Source organism: Gopherus evgoodei, chromosome 4 (assembly GCF_007399415.2).
Source record: "Gopherus evgoodei ecotype Sinaloan lineage chromosome 4, rGopEvg1_v1.p, whole genome shotgun sequence".
In the NCBI taxonomy this organism is placed as follows: Eukaryota; Metazoa; Chordata; order Testudines; family Testudinidae; genus Gopherus; species Gopherus evgoodei.
Genome location: NC_044325.1, coordinates 102,763,265 through 102,783,766, shown reverse-complemented (window position 1 = coordinate 102,783,766; position 20,502 = coordinate 102,763,265). Strand labels below are relative to the sequence as shown.

The following is a 20,502-nucleotide window of genomic DNA, read 5'->3' as shown; positions in this document are numbered from 1 at the left end:
GCCTGAGATCTAGAGGCCCCGTCTCTGTCACCTCTACTGGTTCAGAGGCATTAGGGTAGGGGGTCAGACTCAGGTGCTTCTCCCTCCTGGGCAGCCTCCTTTTCAGCTGCTCGGGTCTGCCTACCTATGAGAGCGACCCTCTGGCTTTGGGTCAGTTTTCGGGTTCCCAAGGTCTTAGCTGCCCTCCTTTCCCTTTTCATCTTTCTACCCTGTCTGCGAGTGGAGAAAAAATCAGGGGATATTTCATAGAAGATTGCGGGTTGATAGTCTGCTGTGGATGTCTCACTAATTTCAGGGTTTCCATCTTTCTCAAATCCCCCTACTGGGAGTAAGTCTCCAAACCCTGGGAAGTCCCTCCCTATCAGCACTGAGTATGGGAGTTTAGGGACTACACCTGCTGCTACCTCAGTAGTGTTCCCTTGGATCTTGATATTTTACTGGGATGGTGGGGTAGTAACTAACTGTCCCATGGACGCCTGTTATCCCCGTACATTTAGCCTGCAGCAGCTGACTACGCTTCACTGAGATAAGCATGATAGCACTTCCCAAATCAACCAGTGCCATGGTCTCTACCCCATTTAGTTTCACTGGTCTGGTGTACATATGTGGGGTTAGTGAGCATGGGTCTGCCCACTGCATAGGCTCCTCAGCATTGGGACATTGTGCAGCTATATGTCCCCACTCCCCGCAGGCATAACATCTGTATGGAGCCCTAGGCGTTCTCAGGTCTCTTGGTTTGCGAAGTCTAATATCATGATTCTCTTCTCTCTCAGTGCTCTGATTCTTTGTGGTCTCTGGTGGGCCTTCAGCCCTTCTCTTTTTCCACCCAGGCACTCCTGGTGGCCCAGTCACCCGATCTTCAGGGCTTAGTGCTGCTGGTTTAACCCAAGGTGCCTTCCTTAACTGGTCGGGTCAGCTCCCTTGCTGTCCTTCGCCTCACTACCAGGGCGACAACCTCGTCATAGGTGGAGGGTTCGTTCTGGCTTACCCAGGCCAAAGGTCTGGCAGTAGTCCCCTCATGTACCGGTCGATGACCAGAATCTCTAGTATCTCTTCCGGACTCCAAGACTCCGTTCACAACCACTTTCATGCGAGATAGATGAGGTCATACAATTGGGACCGCGGGGTTTTGTCTTCCTGGTACCTCCACTCGTGATACCGCTGGGTCCGTGATACCTTCGGTCGTTACCCCAGTTCTGGCCAGGATCTCTGCTTTCATCTAGGGGTAGTCTGCTGCAGCCTCTTCAGGCAAATCATGGTAGGCCTTCTGGGCCTCCCCACACAGGAATGGGGCGAGGATGCCAGACCACTGATCTCGAGGCCAGGCCTCCCGTAGGGCTGTCCTCTCAAAGACCAGAAGGTATGCCTCTACGTCATCCTCCCACGTCATTTTCTGCAGCCAACGGCTGGCCCGTATGAACTGAATCCTATCATGGCCGCGGTTCAGCTCTGTAAGGGTCTTTACCTGGTTTACCAGTTCTCGCAACATAGCTTGGTCTTGAGAAGCCTTTGCTGCAGTCGCCCTGCTTCCTGTTGGGCGGCTGCCTGGACACAGGTAGGCTCCTGCTGGGCCGCCGTAACTTGTATCAATGCCTGTACTACGTCATCCATTGTGATGAAAAAAAAAAAAAAACCCTCTCCCTTTTTTTTTTTTTTTTTAAATATCTCTCTTTCTTCCACTGCGCTGTGCACACCAAATCCCACTCCTGATACCAATTGTGGCAAAGTTCCTCCTCTACCTTGTTGGGTTCTCTGCTTATTAGTGGATTTGCTCGCCTTACAGATTTACCCGGTCGGTCAGAAAACTGCCCAGAGACATTCCCCTCTGGTAGAAGCCACAGTCCAGGTCAATTCCTCCTGTGTTTGATCAGGAGTTGGGAGGTTAGGGGGGAACCTGGGCCTGCCCTCTACTCCAGGTTCCAGCCCAGGGCCCTGTGGACTGTAGCTGTCTAGAGTGCCTCCTGGAACAACTGCGCAACAGCTACAACTCCCTTGTCTACTTCCCCATGGCCTCCTCCCAACACCTTCTTTGTCCTCACTACCGGACCATCCTCCTGATGTCTGATAACGCTTGTACTTCTCAGTCCTTCAGCAGTATGCCTACTCACTCTCAGCTTCTTGCATGCCTCTTGCTCCCAGTTCCTCGCATGCACTTCCTCTCCTCTGGCTCCCTTTGGCTGACTGCAGTGAGCCCTTTTATAGCATCAGAGGGGCCTTAATTAGAGTCAGGTGCTTAACAGCCTCACCTGACTCTTAGCAGGTTAATTGGAGTCAGGTGCTCTAATTAGCCTGGAGCAGCACCTGCTCTGGTCACTCAGGGAACAGAAAACTAGTTATCCAGTGGCCAGTATTATCTCCCTTCTACTACTCTGCTGGCTGTTCCCAACTGGCCTGGGTCTATCACAGTGGGAATAGAAATACTCACAGCTATGCATGGAAACATGGTAGTGTTTTTCTGTATGTGGAGTTGTGGAAGCCAGCGTATTTCACAAGGTTTTAGTGGGTGCCAAAAGTGCTTTGTTCACTGGAAGAGCAACCCTCCCAGGGGCTGATGATTGCAAGGTGTCCAGAAGGTTATGCATACTTTCTTGGACACAGTCAGCCTGAATGCCAAATGCTGCTGCCATCTTCCTTAAAAGGTCCTGGTACAACTTAAATTCATCTGGTTTCAGAGTCCTCAGACAAAGACGACGACAATGGTACAGGAGGAATGGGCTCTTTCTGCGACACAACTGAAACCTGGGCCACAGGTTCAGGGTGATGTTGTGGAAGCTCAGTAGAAGGTGCCTATGAGTTCTGCTCTGAAACCAGCAGCACTTCAGAGTAGCTTATGGCTGGGGACTTTCCTATGGAACAGGTCTACAATCAAGGAACTCCTCAGAAGTGCCCATAGGTTCACAGATACAGTGGGTACGGAATTGGAGGCTAATATGGACTCAGCCAAAGCAGTCTGTTCCCAGTACCAAGGTGGTTCTGCTCTTAGTACTGATGCTCCCCTTCCACAAACGTGTCAGAGGCTCTTTTCACTTTTCACCTAAAAGGGGAAGGGGAAGAGGAGCATGATTCTGAGTCATAATTGGAGGAAAAAAACAGAGGGTAGTGGAGAAGCCATGCCTGGAGTGGCTAGCAGGTATCCTATTGACTCAACAGTCCAGAGGGAACTCAGCAACATCAGTACCAAGGTTGGTACAGTGGTTGGAATCCTAGATGCACCCCCATATGTTAAAGGGCCCCTCTCAAATTTTGGTGCAAGGAAGGGGCCTTTCAGGTGGCGCCAGTGTCATAGCAGATGAATAATTTGGTGCCAAAACTTGAGGTGCACAATAAACCATTGACACAGATTTCAAAGTCAAAGATTATACCAATCTGGTAGAGAGCAAGACTGAAGTCGGTATCAGGGGAACATCTTTACTGCCTCTCCGAATCACAAACCAGTACTGGTACAGTCATTGTATTCCATTCCATCCCAGAATGGCTGAAGGTATATCTTCAATTAAAGAGCCTTGTGCCATTGGGACAGAAAAGCTAAGGAGGTTAGACACTGCTTTAAAAGCCTGTAGCATTCATAGACTATCAGGGTTGGAAGGGACCTCATGAGGTCATCTAGTCCAACCCCCTGCTCAAAGCAGTACCAATCCCTAACTACATCCCCAAATGGCCCCCTCAAGAATTGAACTCTCAACCCTGGGTTTAGCAGGCCAATGCTCAAACCACTGAGCTATCTCTCCCCCAGCATTGATAGGTCCAAAACGACTGGTGTGTTGGCACTGAACTCAATGTACACCCTGCCATGGTGCTGAAGGCAACAGCACAATAGCAATACAATCTCATCTTTGTACCAGGGAGAGATAGGATGAAGGCCCAACTCTAAACTGCGTTCCAGACAAGTCCCAGAGAAGTCTGGAGTCCTTTTTGGATTTGGAATGTCTCTTGTTTGTTTTATGGGTTCTTATTCATAGTGGCTCTCTAGAGGAGGACCAACCTCTTCTCATCTGTTGAGAAGAGTGAGTTCAGAAACCTGTCTGAGACTGTGGTTACCTCAGAGCCCAGCTCTGGGGCTGGAGGATTGGGCAAAACAGGCTACCTCATCTGTTCCATACGGTGCTATCTGAGGCATAAATCTCTAGATATTTGTATTTTCTTTTTAAAAGAATGAAAAATACCACACTTCTCTTTGATGTGCCCCTCACGGAGGCATAAGAAATAGCATGTGTGGGGATAACTGTTTGGGAAATCTAACCCACACTAGGAACAATGTTTGAAGGCTGGTAATGGCAAGCCTTCAGACTCTATCCTAATCTACTAAAACTATCTAAACTATTGCTAATTGCTAGCTACTACTGCTAAACTACAACTAACTTCAGAAAGCTAAAAACAAAAGCACATATGGGAAAAATTTCCAACTGCATAGTAACCATGAGATACACCACAAGGAGACCTCTGACTCAGGCCCAGGTGCTGAGAATAAAGTGAGGAGAGTCGGGGCGCTGCCACCCTTAAATAGACTCAGGAGGGGCCAAAAGGAGGCATGTGGCATGTGCACTGCCCCACTGCGCACTGCATGGAAAAACTTTCCAGCTCTGCTTGTGCTGAACATGTACACACCTAAGTAGAATACAGGTGTGAACAAGTCGAAGAACACATTACATTAGTATATCTGAAAGGGAGGCACAAGAGTTTCTAGGCATGAGGAAAGAAATTAATCTGTATGGCAGTGCTGGTGGGGAAATCCTCACAGATATTGTTTGTAGTTTTCTGTTTGAGCCAATGTTAAAAGGGCTGTGAACAGGTATGAGGAAAAGACACTGAGTTTATGTCCTTTCCCCTTTAAACTAAGGAAAGTATCTAATAGTCTCCCAGACCTTTTTCTCCCACTGCAATAATAAAAAAAACTCTCATGGCTTAGCTCCAGCAACCTAGGTAGTGGTAGTTGTCTGCACTGTCATGTTAGAACAGAGGTCGGCAACCTTTCAGAAGTGGTGTGCCGAATCTTCATTTATTCACTCTAATTTAAAGTTTCACGTGCCAATAATACATTTTAACATTTTTAGAAGGTCTCTTTCTATAAGTCTATAATATATAACTAAACTATTGTTGTATGTAAAGTAAATAAGGCTTTTAAAATGTTTAAGAAGCTTCATTTAAAATTAAAATAAAATGCAGAGCCCCCTGGACTGGTGGCCAGGACCCAGGCAGCGTGAGTGCCACTGAAAATCAGCTTGTGTGCTGTCTTCGGCACCCGTGCCATAGGATGCGTACTCGTGTTAGAACCTAGGCTCCATAAGAATTCCTTAGTGTAGTCACTTGTCCCTACCAAGAAAGGAGAGAATGCTGGGCAAGCGCAGATCTCTACTGTTTTGAATTAAAGGAGAAGGGAGCATCTTACATCAACAGCGACCCTTTCATCTGATTAAGGAGTGGCGCTGGCAAACTGATGAAATTCCTATTTAATAGATGATGCCTACAAAGTGGAGCATGGAATTAAAACGGGAAAGAGCTGGGAGTCTCCAGGGTTGCTTCAAGGAAACTAAGGGCCCATAGGAGAGCAGAGGGGTAAAGTGTACAGAACATGCATTCTATATTCAATTTATAAAACTCTAATATGAAATTGATAATCTAATTTTCAGGGATGCCTCACTATTTAAGCTACTGAACAAAGACCTGGATTCTCACCCAAGGAAAACATATGTAGATTATAGCTTCTCCACTGTTCAAAAATGCCCATTTCTGCATATTAGAGAAATGTAACATCAATATTTGAAGATTTATTTTTTTTTAATTTCTAGATTTTATTTTGTGAGAGTGATTTTGGTGTGATGAAGGTTAAGGACCAAAAGCACTAACTGAAACAGGAACAGTACAGCCAGGATCAGCTGTAAGCTTCTCCACAATGATGCATATGAATTCTGACTTCCCACTTAAAGATGTGTGGCTAAAAAAAAAAAAGATCAAAGAGAGTTACTTTATTTGAATCAGACCTTGCAGTGCTTGTTAGCTTTTTGTAATTTTGTCAATAGTTTCAGATACTATAGTCAATATAATAAATGTTACTGAATGAGGTTATGTTAAATCTATAGGAAATTAGTATAACATCAAGAGAATTTTAGGTCCTGAAGAAACTCTAAAATAGTTAAAATAGTTAGACTGCAATTTTTCTTCATTTAGAAAAGTCCAAAAACCCTGAAAAAAACTTCCCAATTATCCTTGGTGAAACTAGAACTAGAAAAATGGACTATCCACTACTCTGTTTAGCTTATAGTGTACAGATCCCATTTCTGTAAAAACGATTAGAGATTTTTCGGTTAGTAGATACTGTAGATAACCAGGCCTGAGAATGTCAGTTATCAAGAATCTATAATCTTCATGGCAACCTGACTTCCAGCTACAATATATTACTCACCAATTACATTAATCAGCATAGGAGTTACTTGTAGTTCAATTCACATGAAGATTTATTTATTCTTCCAGTTAACTTTGATAATTCTATAGCGTTGTGCTTTGACAGAGAGAGATTGGTGGCACTCGTTATCTTGGCATAATATGCTATTCCTATTTTAACTGCATGTAAGAATGACTATCAAATAATTTATTTCTTCATTAAATAATTGTTGTTAGAGAATCACCACATATTACATTCCTGCAGTTTGGACAACATCTGTATTGAAAGTAACTTCTTCCTCTTTTTGTTAAGACTGCTGAGGACGAGGTAGATATACTTATGGACACCCCTTTGCTTATTCTGTAATTTTTAGTTTCTGGAGTACTTTGGACACCTTTAGTTGCATTTTAGAAATCTGAATAAATATATTGTTACTTCATAATCATGTTTGTATGTCATAAAAATGAGAGTCAGAAACAATTAGCACTGAAGTAGCAATTGTATTAAAGGGGCAATGGAATCTCGAACTATACCATCACACATACACAAAGTGAATGAAAAAGGAGGGCAACAGAGCCCCCAAGAAAAATAGCAAAAAACAAAATTATTTTTGAACACATAGTATTAAAAAAAAAGTTGAACTCATAACAAACTGCTTGATTTGTTACTATGCCTTGTAAAAAGCAAATCTAGTAACAAAATTAACCCTTTGACCTTAACCTGGAATGGAATTTTTTCTGTCTTTAGAAGGCAGGCTACAGGAACAACACTCAGCTGAACTATGATCCTTTTTTTCAATGAAAATATTTAAAGAATTTATTTTTTGTTTTCTTCATAAATTAAATTAACTGGAAAAATACTTTTTTCCACTTACCTGAGAGCCTCCAGCCGCAGGGACAAGGCATGAACAGAGATTTGCAATGAGACTCTCCAAGGACACATTCAGGCTGTCCACATGCACAGTGTAGATCAAGCCAAGGCAAGCCTAAAAAGTTGAATAATAAATATATAAAATTGTTATGTGGTAAAGACAAACAGTGATAATTGCTGACAAATATACAAATAACTTTAAAATAAACATGTCATAGGACAATCTTAATATGGTGAAGTACATTTCAAAAGGAGAAAAAGTAATTTTCTGCAAAAGAATTCACTCGGTTGAAGAAACGTCACATCAACCCCCCTGAATTCTTGTTGGACTTCCCAAACTCTACAGAGTGTGTGTATCCATATTTTAAAAAGAAATATAATGCTTAATCTGAGTTCCCTTGCTCAAGCACTGAGATCTCCTTCCATAAATCTCCATGTTTATGTAAAGTACCACTAAATCATTGGGAATTCACGTCAGTGCAGGGATCCATGCTCATAGAATCTGATTTTGGACTTATGCCTACAATTTTACCTCTATAATCCCAATATTGTTCTGAGCATCAGTGATTCACATTTGTATGTCTTCTCTATTTACAGTTTGTATTTTTGTTATTTCAGTAAAAAGACTATTGTAAAATAACCAGCACTGACATTTTAGCATTAGTATCTTTATTTTGCATCTCTTCAGTTTTGATTAAGGGTTCTCATCATAAGTTTGACAAAACTGATAAAGCTATTTGTTTAGCAATAGATGATACAATATTGGTTCCCAATAAGTCTTAGAGAAGGAAGGGATATAGTAAATTACACTGCTCAGTAATAGCACTTTGGCTGCCTTCTATTTTTAGCTGGCGAAAATATTGAAAATTCTGAAAAATGGATCAATTTGTTAGAAGTTATTCAGATACAAACAGTTTCAACACTATGGCAGCAACTTACTATTAAATAAATTATTCCTGCATTACTAGGCTGAACTATTTTTGCTTCAGTTAATATAATAATTTTTTTAAACACCTGAAAGTACAAGAGGCCTGATAAAAATTTAAGTTTTCTGTTTACTTCAGGTCAGTCACAATACCAACTGAAAGAAATCAGATTCCTTAGAATCTTTATGTAGCTTAAATTGATCTGGAAGAGTCACTAATTCACTCACTTTATAGGTAGGAAGATAATTCATATACTATAATCCTTGATACTTATTTAATTCTTAATATTCTTAAACAAATTGTATCAGTTGAGATTAATTTTACCTAAAAGAAGTGGTTTTGTCATGAAGATTTTTTTCATTAAGCTTTTAGCTGAGCTCAGTAAGACTTTATTTTGTGGTCTATGCAGATTTAAAACTAGGCCCTCTGTGAGTAAAAGAGCACTGCATTAACCCAGAGGGGCATTCTGTCTCCTAGACATTGATTTTTATTTAGTACAGTCTAATTCTACTTGTGCTGGTAAATTCCAAAACCAATGCGGAGATGTTTTAAATCAAAACTACTTGTCACTGCTGCTCATTAAAAACAGATTTGTACACTGACACATATTACAAATGGCAGCTGGGAGTTCTTTACCCTGAAAATTTCTGGATAATCTAGTCTGGACACCAACACCAGGCTTTTGGGAGCAAACACTTCAGCAGGCTGAATTAAACCAGACTCCTCTTCTTCACCTTCAGTCTCTTTTGTTCCCTTGAAAACAGATACACTTCAGTTAATTAATAGAAAGAAGCGACTCTTATAAATAAGGCTAGTATTCCTACAAAGAAATATTTTTAGAATGTTTAAGGACCAAGATCACTTAGAAATTTTTTTTAATGTATTGCATGGAATCTGTGAAAGAATAAAACACACATTATTTTTAGCTACCTATACGAAAATCCCAACAGCTGTATAGAAGACACTATATGCACAGACACTCTGATGATGTAATTATTAAAAAGGACCAAAATACTGACTAAAACCCCTCACATTGCCATGAAGAAGAATAACTGTTTCCTCATTTTCATATAAAAAATGTAGTGCTGTCAAACTGTATGAAAAATAAATAACAACTGGTTTCTGTTTAAAAGAAAAAAGGACCTGAACCTAAAGCTGTAAATGGGTACACTCCCTGAACACATACAGAGATCCTCTGAAGTCACCTGCAGGAGCAGGGCCAAAGTCTATTCAATATGGATAAATAGGATGCCAAACTAGCCATTTATCTTCTGCTTAGTCTTTCACAAAAATTATGCTACAGCACTTTAAAGAGACTGAAAACTGGTAAATACTTTTATTAATGCACTATTATACATATATTGTAGGTATGTTTGACTCCTTCTAGTATGTCAGAAGTCTGATGTCACTAATCACAAAGTTTTCTTAAACTAACTGTGGACCTGGCAGAAATGAATAGGATCACATGTGGTTCAATTAATACCTTTTAGTGAGATCTCAGTAATTGGTGTTGGGTGACTGTATCTGCTCTGAGGGTCTCACATACATCTAGCAGTGGCTAAACAGTAACTTTTTCATCCTTATTTAGCTCAACTATTCTCCTGAATGTGTATCTTGCTATTGTCACCCTTGGTTTTTTTGTGTCTAGATGAGAGTCCTGTAATACACTCTACATGGCATTACACCTGATGACTATGTAGAAGCTATACCTGCTGCTGAGTATAGCAACTCACCCACTTAATGAGGCTAGCCAAAGGGATCACATTACACCAGACTGCACTGGCTCCCTACATGCCTCCAGGTGTAATTCAATGTGCTGGTTTTTATTCTGAAAGTTTGGCAGCATGCCATTTGGATCTTAGTTACCTGAGAGACCAGATCTTCTTCATTTTCCAATGTAACAGAGTCAGCTGTTGTTCAACAGATCCTAGATTTAATTATTTGGAGACCCTGGAAGTCACATCCCCTGCATGACTAAAGTTTGTTGACCTTCAGAGCACAATGTATATCCCATCTGTTTTCTCAGACTTTTACCTGAATAGGTTAAAGCAGGAATTTAATTGGGATTACATATACTCTAGGTTTGAAGGATGAAATATAATGCATGTTTGAATAGCACCAGTTAACTAATTTGGTGGCATTTTTAAACTGTACATGCACCCAGACACATGAGAAGTGGATATATTTTTGTAAACCAGAAAAATAAATAAATAAAATATTTTTTATTTTATATGGAATTCTATTTAAATAAGTTTCCACTGTTGTAGGTACATTTGACTGTGATATAAAGGTATGCAGTCCAAGCCATCACTTTGCCAAAGTATTTAAACAAATCATTAAAAACATGCACAACATTGGAACGTGCCGTGCTTTAACAAATCATGCTGTCAGTCATACATTTTAATAAGACAGTATTTCATATTAATGTTCCCTGTGTACATCTGTAGATAAAGATAGGAAGACAGTCTATATCAAATGGAGCTTTTACAATCTGATAAAATACTTCATTAGTTAAAATAGTTTGGGTTTTCTGCATGGATTTACTACTATACATCTTCTATATACAGCAATACTATTGTAACTAAGGCAATTTTAGCAGTCTTTCATATTCAAACAAAAATGACCATATAATCTCAGACAAAGTTTCAATCCATTTTGCAGTTGAAAACCACAGGGTTGTTCACCACTTTCCCTAGAGAATCCAGGAACTACAGGAATTTCTTCACAAGGAAACCAGCTGGGATTTGCAAAAAAAACCTTATTAACCTATGGAATGCTGAATTTCTGGAGAAGAAATAGATCACTCAGATAAACCTTATAACCAATTACTCAGCACATTTCACAAGTAACCATACTAAAAAAAGACTCTATACGTAATAAAGAATAAGTATTGTTAATTCACAAAGATTAGTTTTGATCATGCCTGTTATTATTCTAACAAAACACTAAGCAGTCTTTCATTGGTGCCATTCTTCACATTCTTTGACAAATTCATTATCTGACATACTATAAACTGTAGAAAATGTGCTGTCTTTCCAGTTTTTGAGTACCGCCCCCAAACATGTCTAATCGCTTTCTTTGTGCCTCTGACCCAACATTCTTCTATGCAGATATCACAAGATCTCCTTAATTATGAGTGTGGGGAGGCTACTTCCTTTAGCTCTAACAGCATGAAACAGCAGCTTCTTACTGCTGGCATGTTTCTGAAAAATATAGAAATAGGTAATATATTCAGTCATCACTGTCCTACAAGGAAGGAGTCTAGGCACAAATTCTCTTAGTTGACAGGAATGCAGCCACTTCCATTTTGCTACTTTAATTCAGAATATATGGCTTCTCTAAACAAGCAGTAAATAACAATGCCACTAAACCTCAAGAGTTAATTTTATAAATGCATTAATTGGAAAACAATTGGTTTTTTTCTAATTCTAGGGAGAGTTTCACAACTGATGGAATTTACTTTGATTCAATATATAAGGACTGAACCTAAGGCTGAAAATATTTACAGAACTTATCACAGTAAAAACACCTGGGAACATCTTTCGGAAATCCTACAGATCCTGTCAAGCAAAGTTAAAAATAGCTTGGACTTTCATAGCAAACGACAGGGCCAGTTTCGCTCTCTTTAGGAATCTGTACCCAGCAAGTAGAACCACTCTTCTAGAGATATTTTAATTTTCAATATACCCTAAATACAAAACTTTGTTGCTATTTAGTTTCCGCATATTGGTACTGCTCCTTCTGAATACAAGAGACTACAGACTATTGTCCAGCTATACTGGAAGAAGGACAGAAGACACTGGATATGGCTTAGTCAGGCTACAACTTTATTATTAGATGTCTGGGACTATCCAACAGATAAAAGTGTACAGTGCAGGTAACTCCATGATCATTTCAGTATCTACCTGAGGGTTTCCGCCAGCCCCCACTTTTTACACCCTGTTCCCCAGCCAACCCATTGCTGGGACCTCACCATTCCTCCTCCCACCCCCAAATGAGGGTTAAGGTAGGCTATAAAGGAAGAGAGAAGTTGGCTCCCTACCAGGCCAGTCATAGGCAACCCAAACCACTCTCCCACATTCTGCTCCTTTAACACACACCTCCTTTAAGTCCCGTACCTAACTATTTATCAGATCACTGCATCCTTCCCTATGGAGTACCTGTACTGGAGGTCCACCCCACACTTACCTAATGAGTTGTGACATCATAGCCTAACTCCCTTCCCTAGTCACTGTAACAAAGCCTCCCCCCCCCAACCTGCTGTGGTGGAGACTAAGAAAACTCCACTCCACCTTGGCCAATCTGGTGGCAAGGGAAAAATTCCTCCCCTCAAGAAAGGAGTAGCTAGCACAACAACCACAGAGGGTCCTGACCAAAACCTGGTATTTTGCCATGGGTAGGAAGGTGGGTGCTGCTTCACTTGGTCCAGGGAAAAGGAGTTTCTCCAGCCAGGCTTGCCCTTTATCAACTTCCCATCTCCTCTAGTTCCTGGGGGATGAGTCAGTCTCACCACACTGACCCACTCTGCTTTTGCAGCAGCATCTGTGCCTCTCTCTTACCCCCACCCTTAAAGAAATATTCTCCTTTCCCCAGCAAGCCAGATAATGCCATCACCCTCCTTTAAGGTGCGATGCAGTCATTTTGTGGAGCAGCCAAAAGATTTGGGGAGGAGGAGGAGAGTCTCATTGTACAACTCTAATTTCAGATCATTCACTTTATGAAGATGTATTTTGAGAATTGGTTACACTCTGAATAACCTTGCAGATTATTTAAAATATTTATTTTATCTCAGTGTTCCAAGATGGTTTGTCTGGTTAGTAATTGCCACCTTTGGACTTACAAAAAAAAAGTCTTTCTACAAAATTGCTATCTGTCCCATTTTTAAACAAGACCATGATCATCTTTTGTTCTTTACCTTGCAGAAGAGTCTTATTCTTCATATGAAATGACAAGACAGAAAACTAGTGGTACAGGATTTTCATAAATGGAAAGCAGCAGCTGTTGAACATGTATTCAATTAAAAGGGGAAATCTCTGTACTTCAGTGATCCTGCTACTACTGAAATCAATGGAATTTTTGCCACTATCCTCATTGAAACAAGGAATAGGCACCAAGAATTAATGTGTAGCTAGAAAGGTGTAAAATGAAGGCCATAGCAATTCTTTTGCAGAACTGAAGCTGAAAAAGCTGATCAATTCTAGGGTTTTCAACAGAAGAACAAGCAATTTCTATTTGTCGGTCAGAGAAGATACAAATACTAAAAAATATTATGTTTTTTATATGCCAGCTAGGTTTGGTCCTGCAGCTCCTGGAAAACTGCCAACATGAACACTCATGGTGGAAATGTTAGGAAACACCATTTGATATCTATCCAGAATTTAGTGTTAGTGTAACTCATATAATTTAAAGTATTCAAAAATAAGCCCACAGATAAAAATTGAATAATATAAAAACCAATTGGTTTTGTGTTATTGTTATTGGATAGCTAACCTGATTTAATTTATTATAAAAGGGAATTATATTAAATATTTTAATACTACAGCACAAACACCTGCCACAGAGAAAAAACCTACTGCCATCTGCTGGACTGCTGCACATTGATTTTTGCTATAAGAAGAACAAATATGTAGGCAGTGCATACATGTCTAGTTTAATCAATCCATTTGTACATCTTATATTAGGGTGAAAAAGGTAATGATCCACAACTTGACAAAAAGACACAATGTTATGATCTTCTCTTTCATGATCAGTAACATATAGCATAAAGGTAAATTTATTCTCACTTTGTAATTTTTACATCAACAGTGGGTGAGAAAATTCATTGAGGACATGTTTAAATATAGTTTGACAGTTAAGAATTAGTTTCTTTCAAACAAAAATTTATTCTATCAACTAATCTAACCAGCAATCGCTAGTTTTAGTTTTAAGAGCACCAAATTCCAAATATCCGACAAGTTTTGTTCTGTCACACAATTAGAAAAAAGATCACTTAAAATGTATGTTTACAGTGACCTTGACGGCAAAAAGGACATGGAAGCTTGTATGGATTAACATGGTTTCTAACAAAGAAAATGGAGGTCATAATTTTTTTTTTTAAATGAACTATTTTAATTTATGTAATTGCATTAATTTTCTATATAAGCCTTCCATTGAAAAGAATTCACATCTACAGCTTATTTAAACTTTAAGAACCTGGCTAGCAACACAGCAATGAGTATATTTGTAATACACATATGTAATCATATACTTTGTAAGCATACTGCAATTTCAACTTAATAAAGTAACCATGGAAATTCTTAGAAGAAATAAAGCCAGTCATGATCTGACTAAAGATTTTGACAAACACACAGGCAATATTCTTAAATTCAGGTTCCTAGTTTTCACACTGAATGTGCTCCATAGCAAAACAATACATTGCACAGACTGAAATGTATTTGTGTTTGGGCCAACTAGAGGTGATACAATGGTGGTTTTGCTGCAGTTTATGCATTTTAAAAAGCCAAAATGATCACTGTATTTTTCCTGCTGCACAAGGGCTGTGAGGGTGGCCTGGGATACTACTGAGCACTCTCCTCACTGTCTTTCCTGACCCTTTTCAGCTACATTATTGCCTTTCAGCTTCCCTTTATACCATACAAGAGAAGAAAGCAAATCGGCCTTGACTTCAGTTCAATATTGAGGAAAAAGCATATAGATTCTTATGCCTAAATTTCCTCACATACAAACTTTGGTAACTGTAAAGATAGCAGAAAATATGCCATTCCAAGGTAAATTAGAATTTCAACTATTTAAAAAAGTGAAGTGTTCCTAAACTATTATTAGAACCTAAAAATAGATTCCAGTTTGGGAAATTTGTAAGTTTTCAGAACCAGAAATACAAAGGGAAAGCACACACGTAGGTACCTGCTGAATAGAAATGCATTTCAGCACAAGCTTAAGTGTTTTGCTGAATCAGTGTCTAAGTTTTGGGCAAGTCTCAAATGTAATTCATGTGAGCATCTGTAGTTGAACAAACTATCTAAAACTTGCAGTTATTCCACGTGATAAAGTTTCCATTACCTTCACCTATCAAGGTGAAATTTTGATAAAATCTTTTTATTTCACCATATGAAAACCCTATATAAACTAGTAATTTCTTATTTTTGATGGAAACCTACCCCCTCTCTATTCTCTGTACTCACAGTCACTATGTGGCCAGCCTCCTTTGGTTTTCTTTCTAAACCTGGATCTTCTAGGACCCAGGAGCCCAGTCAGGATGTAGAAACTCAATACCTAGCAGGGCAGCAAGGGATACTGTGCTGAATCTTGGATTTTTATGAAAGACAGAACATTTTCTCTGTATGTAAATACTTCCCAACCAGGCAAGAATCCTTCCTGACAAGGTAGTAAACGTACTATCTACCAGGAACATTTTTTCTAGCACAAGGCCCTGTTCTCAGTTGGTTCATAAGTATTATGGTAATAAACATAATAGTTACACTCATTATTGACCCTCTAGCCAATGCCCCTCCAGCAAAGAAAAAAATCTCTCCATAAACATGGCCTGCAACTCCTCCTCTTTTCTGCCCATAGAACTGTGAGGGTCTCCTGACAACACTTCCAGCCGTAGCCATTTTGTCTCAATCGTCTTAACAGGTGATAAATGAGAACACTTTTGTTGTTGTTGTTCAAAATACCATCTTTAACTTTTGTTTTTGTATCTTCCCACTGTAAGTAATTAAGCGGTGGTGCTGGAAAATTGTTAGACTATTCCTCAGTCTGTTCAAGACCCTAAGCTCACTTCATTTCCTGGCATACAAGCTGTGGCTTAAGTGCATCTCCATATATAAATATGATACCTGTAAGGGTGCATAGTGTGAGTGGTATTGCTGGTGTAAAATAAATTAGGTGCAGTGTTAAGTCATCCATGGGTACATGTGGCCTGATTTCTAAAATGTGTTCACACAGCTAAGGAATGTCTAGTGATCATTCTTCCACACATGACTGCAATTGTTAAGAGCTATACAAGAACAAGTGTCACATTTTCACTCTAAAGATGCATTTATAAAGCCAGAGAACATTTCTGTGCTGCTGCTTGCCAGCTGTGAACAACTAGTGGAGTCCAGTGGTGTCATATGGTGGGATCACTGATAATTTTGTCTATCCACTTTCACATTAATGCCCCAGCCCCTCATTTTGCATCATGTCCCTGTAATGGCTGTTGAGAGACAAGTGCAATGCTGCTTGCTGCAAATCTTTATATCTGACCTAGTGCAGACTGTATGCACCGCCTTGAAAGCAATGGACAAAGTATGCTGTGGAAAAGAATACTTTAGACTATACACTTAAATTGCATGAACACAACTGCCAAGACGTATTGATAAAGCTCTATTTGCCTTTGGCAGGAGTTATGGTCTTTTGCTTAAGAGTTAGGACATTACTACTTCCACTATTCTGCCCACGGAAAGTCACCCACTAATAAAGGCTAGATAGAGAAGCAATTAGGGATAGCTTATATTTAAAAATCTATGGCACTAACAAGGCACATGCTAAATTTCACTCTCCCTTTACGTGTATTTTAGACAGCAAGCTCTTTGCAGCAGAGAATTAATCTTTTTATATGTGTATACAATTAGCACATCGTGGGTGCTGATGCAATAAATTATTATTATTATTATTATTATACTATAAATAATACTATAAACAAAAAGCCTTTTCTGGACTTGCACTTTTCCATTCCTTCACCCTAATCCTGACTAAGGTTATTAGACTTGGATTACAAACTAGTAATGGGTTCCACCAGCATGCACATTACATTTTCATCTCACTTACATGTCCCAGGTGACTACTTTGCCCTTGTCTAAATTGTTGCAGCGCTCTTTACACTATCACTTAATCAAGCCCCTTATGTGTGTCACTCAACATGTCTGCCTTAGCAAAGTAGTATTAACTTAGATCAGTTTCCAGATACCAACTGTAGTGCACACGGAGCAGAAAATTCAAAGTTAAGATTGAAGAACAGAAGAGTTGGACTTTCAATGTGTTTGAACACTACAGACAATGAAAAAACCCACAGTTCTAAAGCAGTGTAATGCTTCAATGTCTAGACACCCAAAGGGCACAAACACACAAAAAAGAATTCAAACTGTGCTGGAAAATAAACTACATTAGACATTCATCACTGAACAAAAACAACCACCTTCAGAATATATTTTATACTATGTATTCAAAGGGTGGGAAAAAAAACCCCTCAGAAAATGGCAAAGTTCCTTTAGAGGGACTTTTGATGGAATTCACATCTTGTTCAGACTGTCTGCTGTAAGTTACCACACAGCCTGCATAATTTCTTGCTCATTATCCTCATATTATTATTATTTGTATCATCACAATGCCTAGTTCCCTTACTGGTTGTTCATAGCTACTGTGTCTTAAGTGGCTTTTTAATGTGGTTATAGTTCTCAACTGATTACTTTTGCTCTTGTATGAGAACAAGTAAATATACACATCTTTCTCAATACTTTTCATTATTTGTTATACTTTTGTCAAAACAAAAACCAGAATCCCTAAATATGTAGCACACATACAAAAGAAGTAACAAAGCTGCTAGTTTATTGTTGAGATTACAAATTTGGTTGATAAAGATAATTGTATTGACATACTTAGACTTCTGTAAAGCATTTGACACATGATATCCTGATAAAAATGAATACTATACAAAAATCAATGTAGCCTATATAAAATGGATTAAAACCTGGTTAATTGATAGATTGAAAAAAGTAATTGTAATGAGGAATCGTCATCAAATAGGGAGTTTCCAATGGGATTCTGCAGTGATCTGTCTCAGCCCAATTCTGGTTATATTTGCAGATGACACAAAAACTACTGGACTGGTGATGATGGAAATAGGTCAGTTATATAGACTGACCTGGCCTGCTTGGTAAGGTGGGGTCACTTGAACAACATGCATTTCAATACAGTCAAACGTAACATCAGACATTTAGAAATAAGAATGTAGGTCACATTTATAAGATGAGGGACTGCATCCTAGAAAGCAGCAACTCTGAAAAGGAATCGGGGTAATTGCAGATAACCAACTGAACATGAGCTCCTAGTGTGATGCTGTAGCTAACTAAAAACAGCGAATGCAATCCTTGGAGGTATGAGCACAGGAATACCTAGTAGGAGTAGAAGTAGAAGTAGAAGATAGATAGATAAAAAGCATTAGTGAGACCATAACTGGAAAACTGTGTCCAACTCTTGTGTCTGCACTTCAAAAAGAATGTTGAAAAATCTGAAAGGTTTTTAACACTGAGGATAATTAATCACTGAACCAAGAAAGGGCTGAATTCTCTATAACTTGCAGCAGAAGTCAAAACTGGATATCTTTCTCTAAATATTATATAGCTATAACTAGAACAGAAGTTATGAGCTTGATGCAAAAACTGTTAGGTGAAGTTCTATAGACCGTGTTCTGCATGAGTTCAGATTAGATGATCATAAGAGCCCCTTTAGGCCTTAAAATAAATAAATCCATGATGACATGCAAAGCCTGCTGTGCAAAGTTTACTGCACTTTATCAAGCAACAAATATTTTAATGAGATACTAGTACTGAATTTGGGGTTAGACTAAAGAGCATTTCAGAGGAGCAAACAACAACAAAATTATTTTTTAAAGTAAGTATATCAAGGGTTAATCAAATGAGCACATGTCGATAGGTCAAGAGACCACAACTTTCTTGAGACTGGCATTTATAGTATAATACATGTTTCATACATAACACATATGGCAATGATGTGCCTCCCTTGGAAAAATGTGTAATTAGGCTAATTCAACAAATGGACAGAGAAGAATCATTCATACAGCACACAAGCTTTAGTAGTTGTGCCAAGTGATCTGTGATGACATTAAAGAGATTGTTAGCAACCACTGGAAATCTATAAATACATTCAGTACATAGAGCCCCTGTTAGACAACTCGTGATGTGCAGCACTTCTAAACTATGTTGCAACCCTCTAATATTCCACTGTGTATTCAGCATACCACATAAGCCAAGGAATAACCTTCTGATACAGACAGAAGGGTAAATACCAAATTATTCCGCAATGATCTTTTTCCTCTAATACAATTTGTTTAGTTTATAGCACACATCTTGATCCACAGTTGAAAATCAGTATCGGGTTCAAATGCCAATTTACAAGTGTTAAGAAAAGTACAAATTACTGTTAGTATTTCTAGTTTCCCAGAAGGGTTATTTTTGTTATTTTCTGTTTGCCAAAGTAATAGTAAATATCTGATCTCCGTTGTACTCAGAGGCCAAAATGGAGTCAAATAGCTGAGAGGTTCTAATGACCAGATAACTTTCTTACTGCTCAGCTTCCAACTACTCTTTATAAAAAATATCACTGCAGAACCGAATAATCTCAGACAGAAAAACAGAAAACTGAAATGAGATTAGGCAGGTACTTTGTATCCAATTACATTAATTTTATTAACAATTTTTCTTCCACTACACCTAGGGCAGAAAAGAAAGATAATGGCAAATTGATTATGCTAACAAAAACATTTTATTGAACATAACTTACTAGTGAGATGGCTTCACTATATTTGTAGATTGGGCAACAGTGTCATGCATTCCAAATTTTTCCCTATATCGCACCATATCCCACCATAATATCTTGGATTTGCTAACAGGTTAGATCTCAGTTTCATGATCAGATTAATTTTCTACTGGGTGCTTTGTCCATAAAATTTTAAATAGTAATAAACGTGAGAATGAATGGAATAGTTTATTACATTCAAAAATACAAAGATTTTTCAAGCAGATGATTAGTTACAGACACATTTTGTGAGTTTGTTGGTTTCTTGTTTTTATATCTGTTTGATATAGTTTTTGAATAAATTAAGGGCACCCAAGATTTAAGGGCACCTATTTGTTATTTTTATAAATCTAAATAAATAAAATCAATCAACTTAATTTCATTTAAAGCTTGGGCTTTATTTATGATTGCCTCTCATAAAATAGTCTAAAATCTTCCACTGCCAAAACCAATCTTAATAGAAAGAATGATAGATTAGGTGCTCATCTGGTAAATTATAGTAACTGGTTGTAGACAACAGGTCAGACAGTGAAATGCGACAGTGAAACACACAACATTTAAACTCTTTCTCCTCATCATCCAACACAGATTCATTGTCCTGAGTTAGCCCTGGGACAGTAAGCTTTTTTTTTTTTTTTAAACTAGCATGTTCATTTGGAAGCATGCTACCATCAAACTATCTTTAGCAGTCAGACTTTCTGTTAAATATTCTTTCTGCCATTCATTTCAAAATGATATCAACATAGGCAA

General features: G+C 38.7%; 1 protein-coding gene across 5 annotated transcripts in view; it reads right to left on the bottom strand.

The window, feature by feature from the left end:
• The window catches only part of SBF2 (SET binding factor 2), a 595,850-nt gene that overhangs the window by 279,823 nt on the left and 295,525 nt on the right, over window positions 1–20,502 (bottom strand). For all 5 annotated transcript variants that reach the window (XM_030560381.1, XM_030560383.1, XM_030560382.1 and 2 more), the window contains exons 4-5: window positions 8,812–8,928; window positions 7,254–7,364 (exon numbers count right to left, since the gene is read on the bottom strand). In XM_030560381.1, the coding sequence (XP_030416241.1) occupies window positions 7,254–7,364; window positions 8,812–8,928 (228 nt within the window). The remainder of the gene's footprint in view (window positions 1–7,253; window positions 7,365–8,811; window positions 8,929–20,502) is intronic.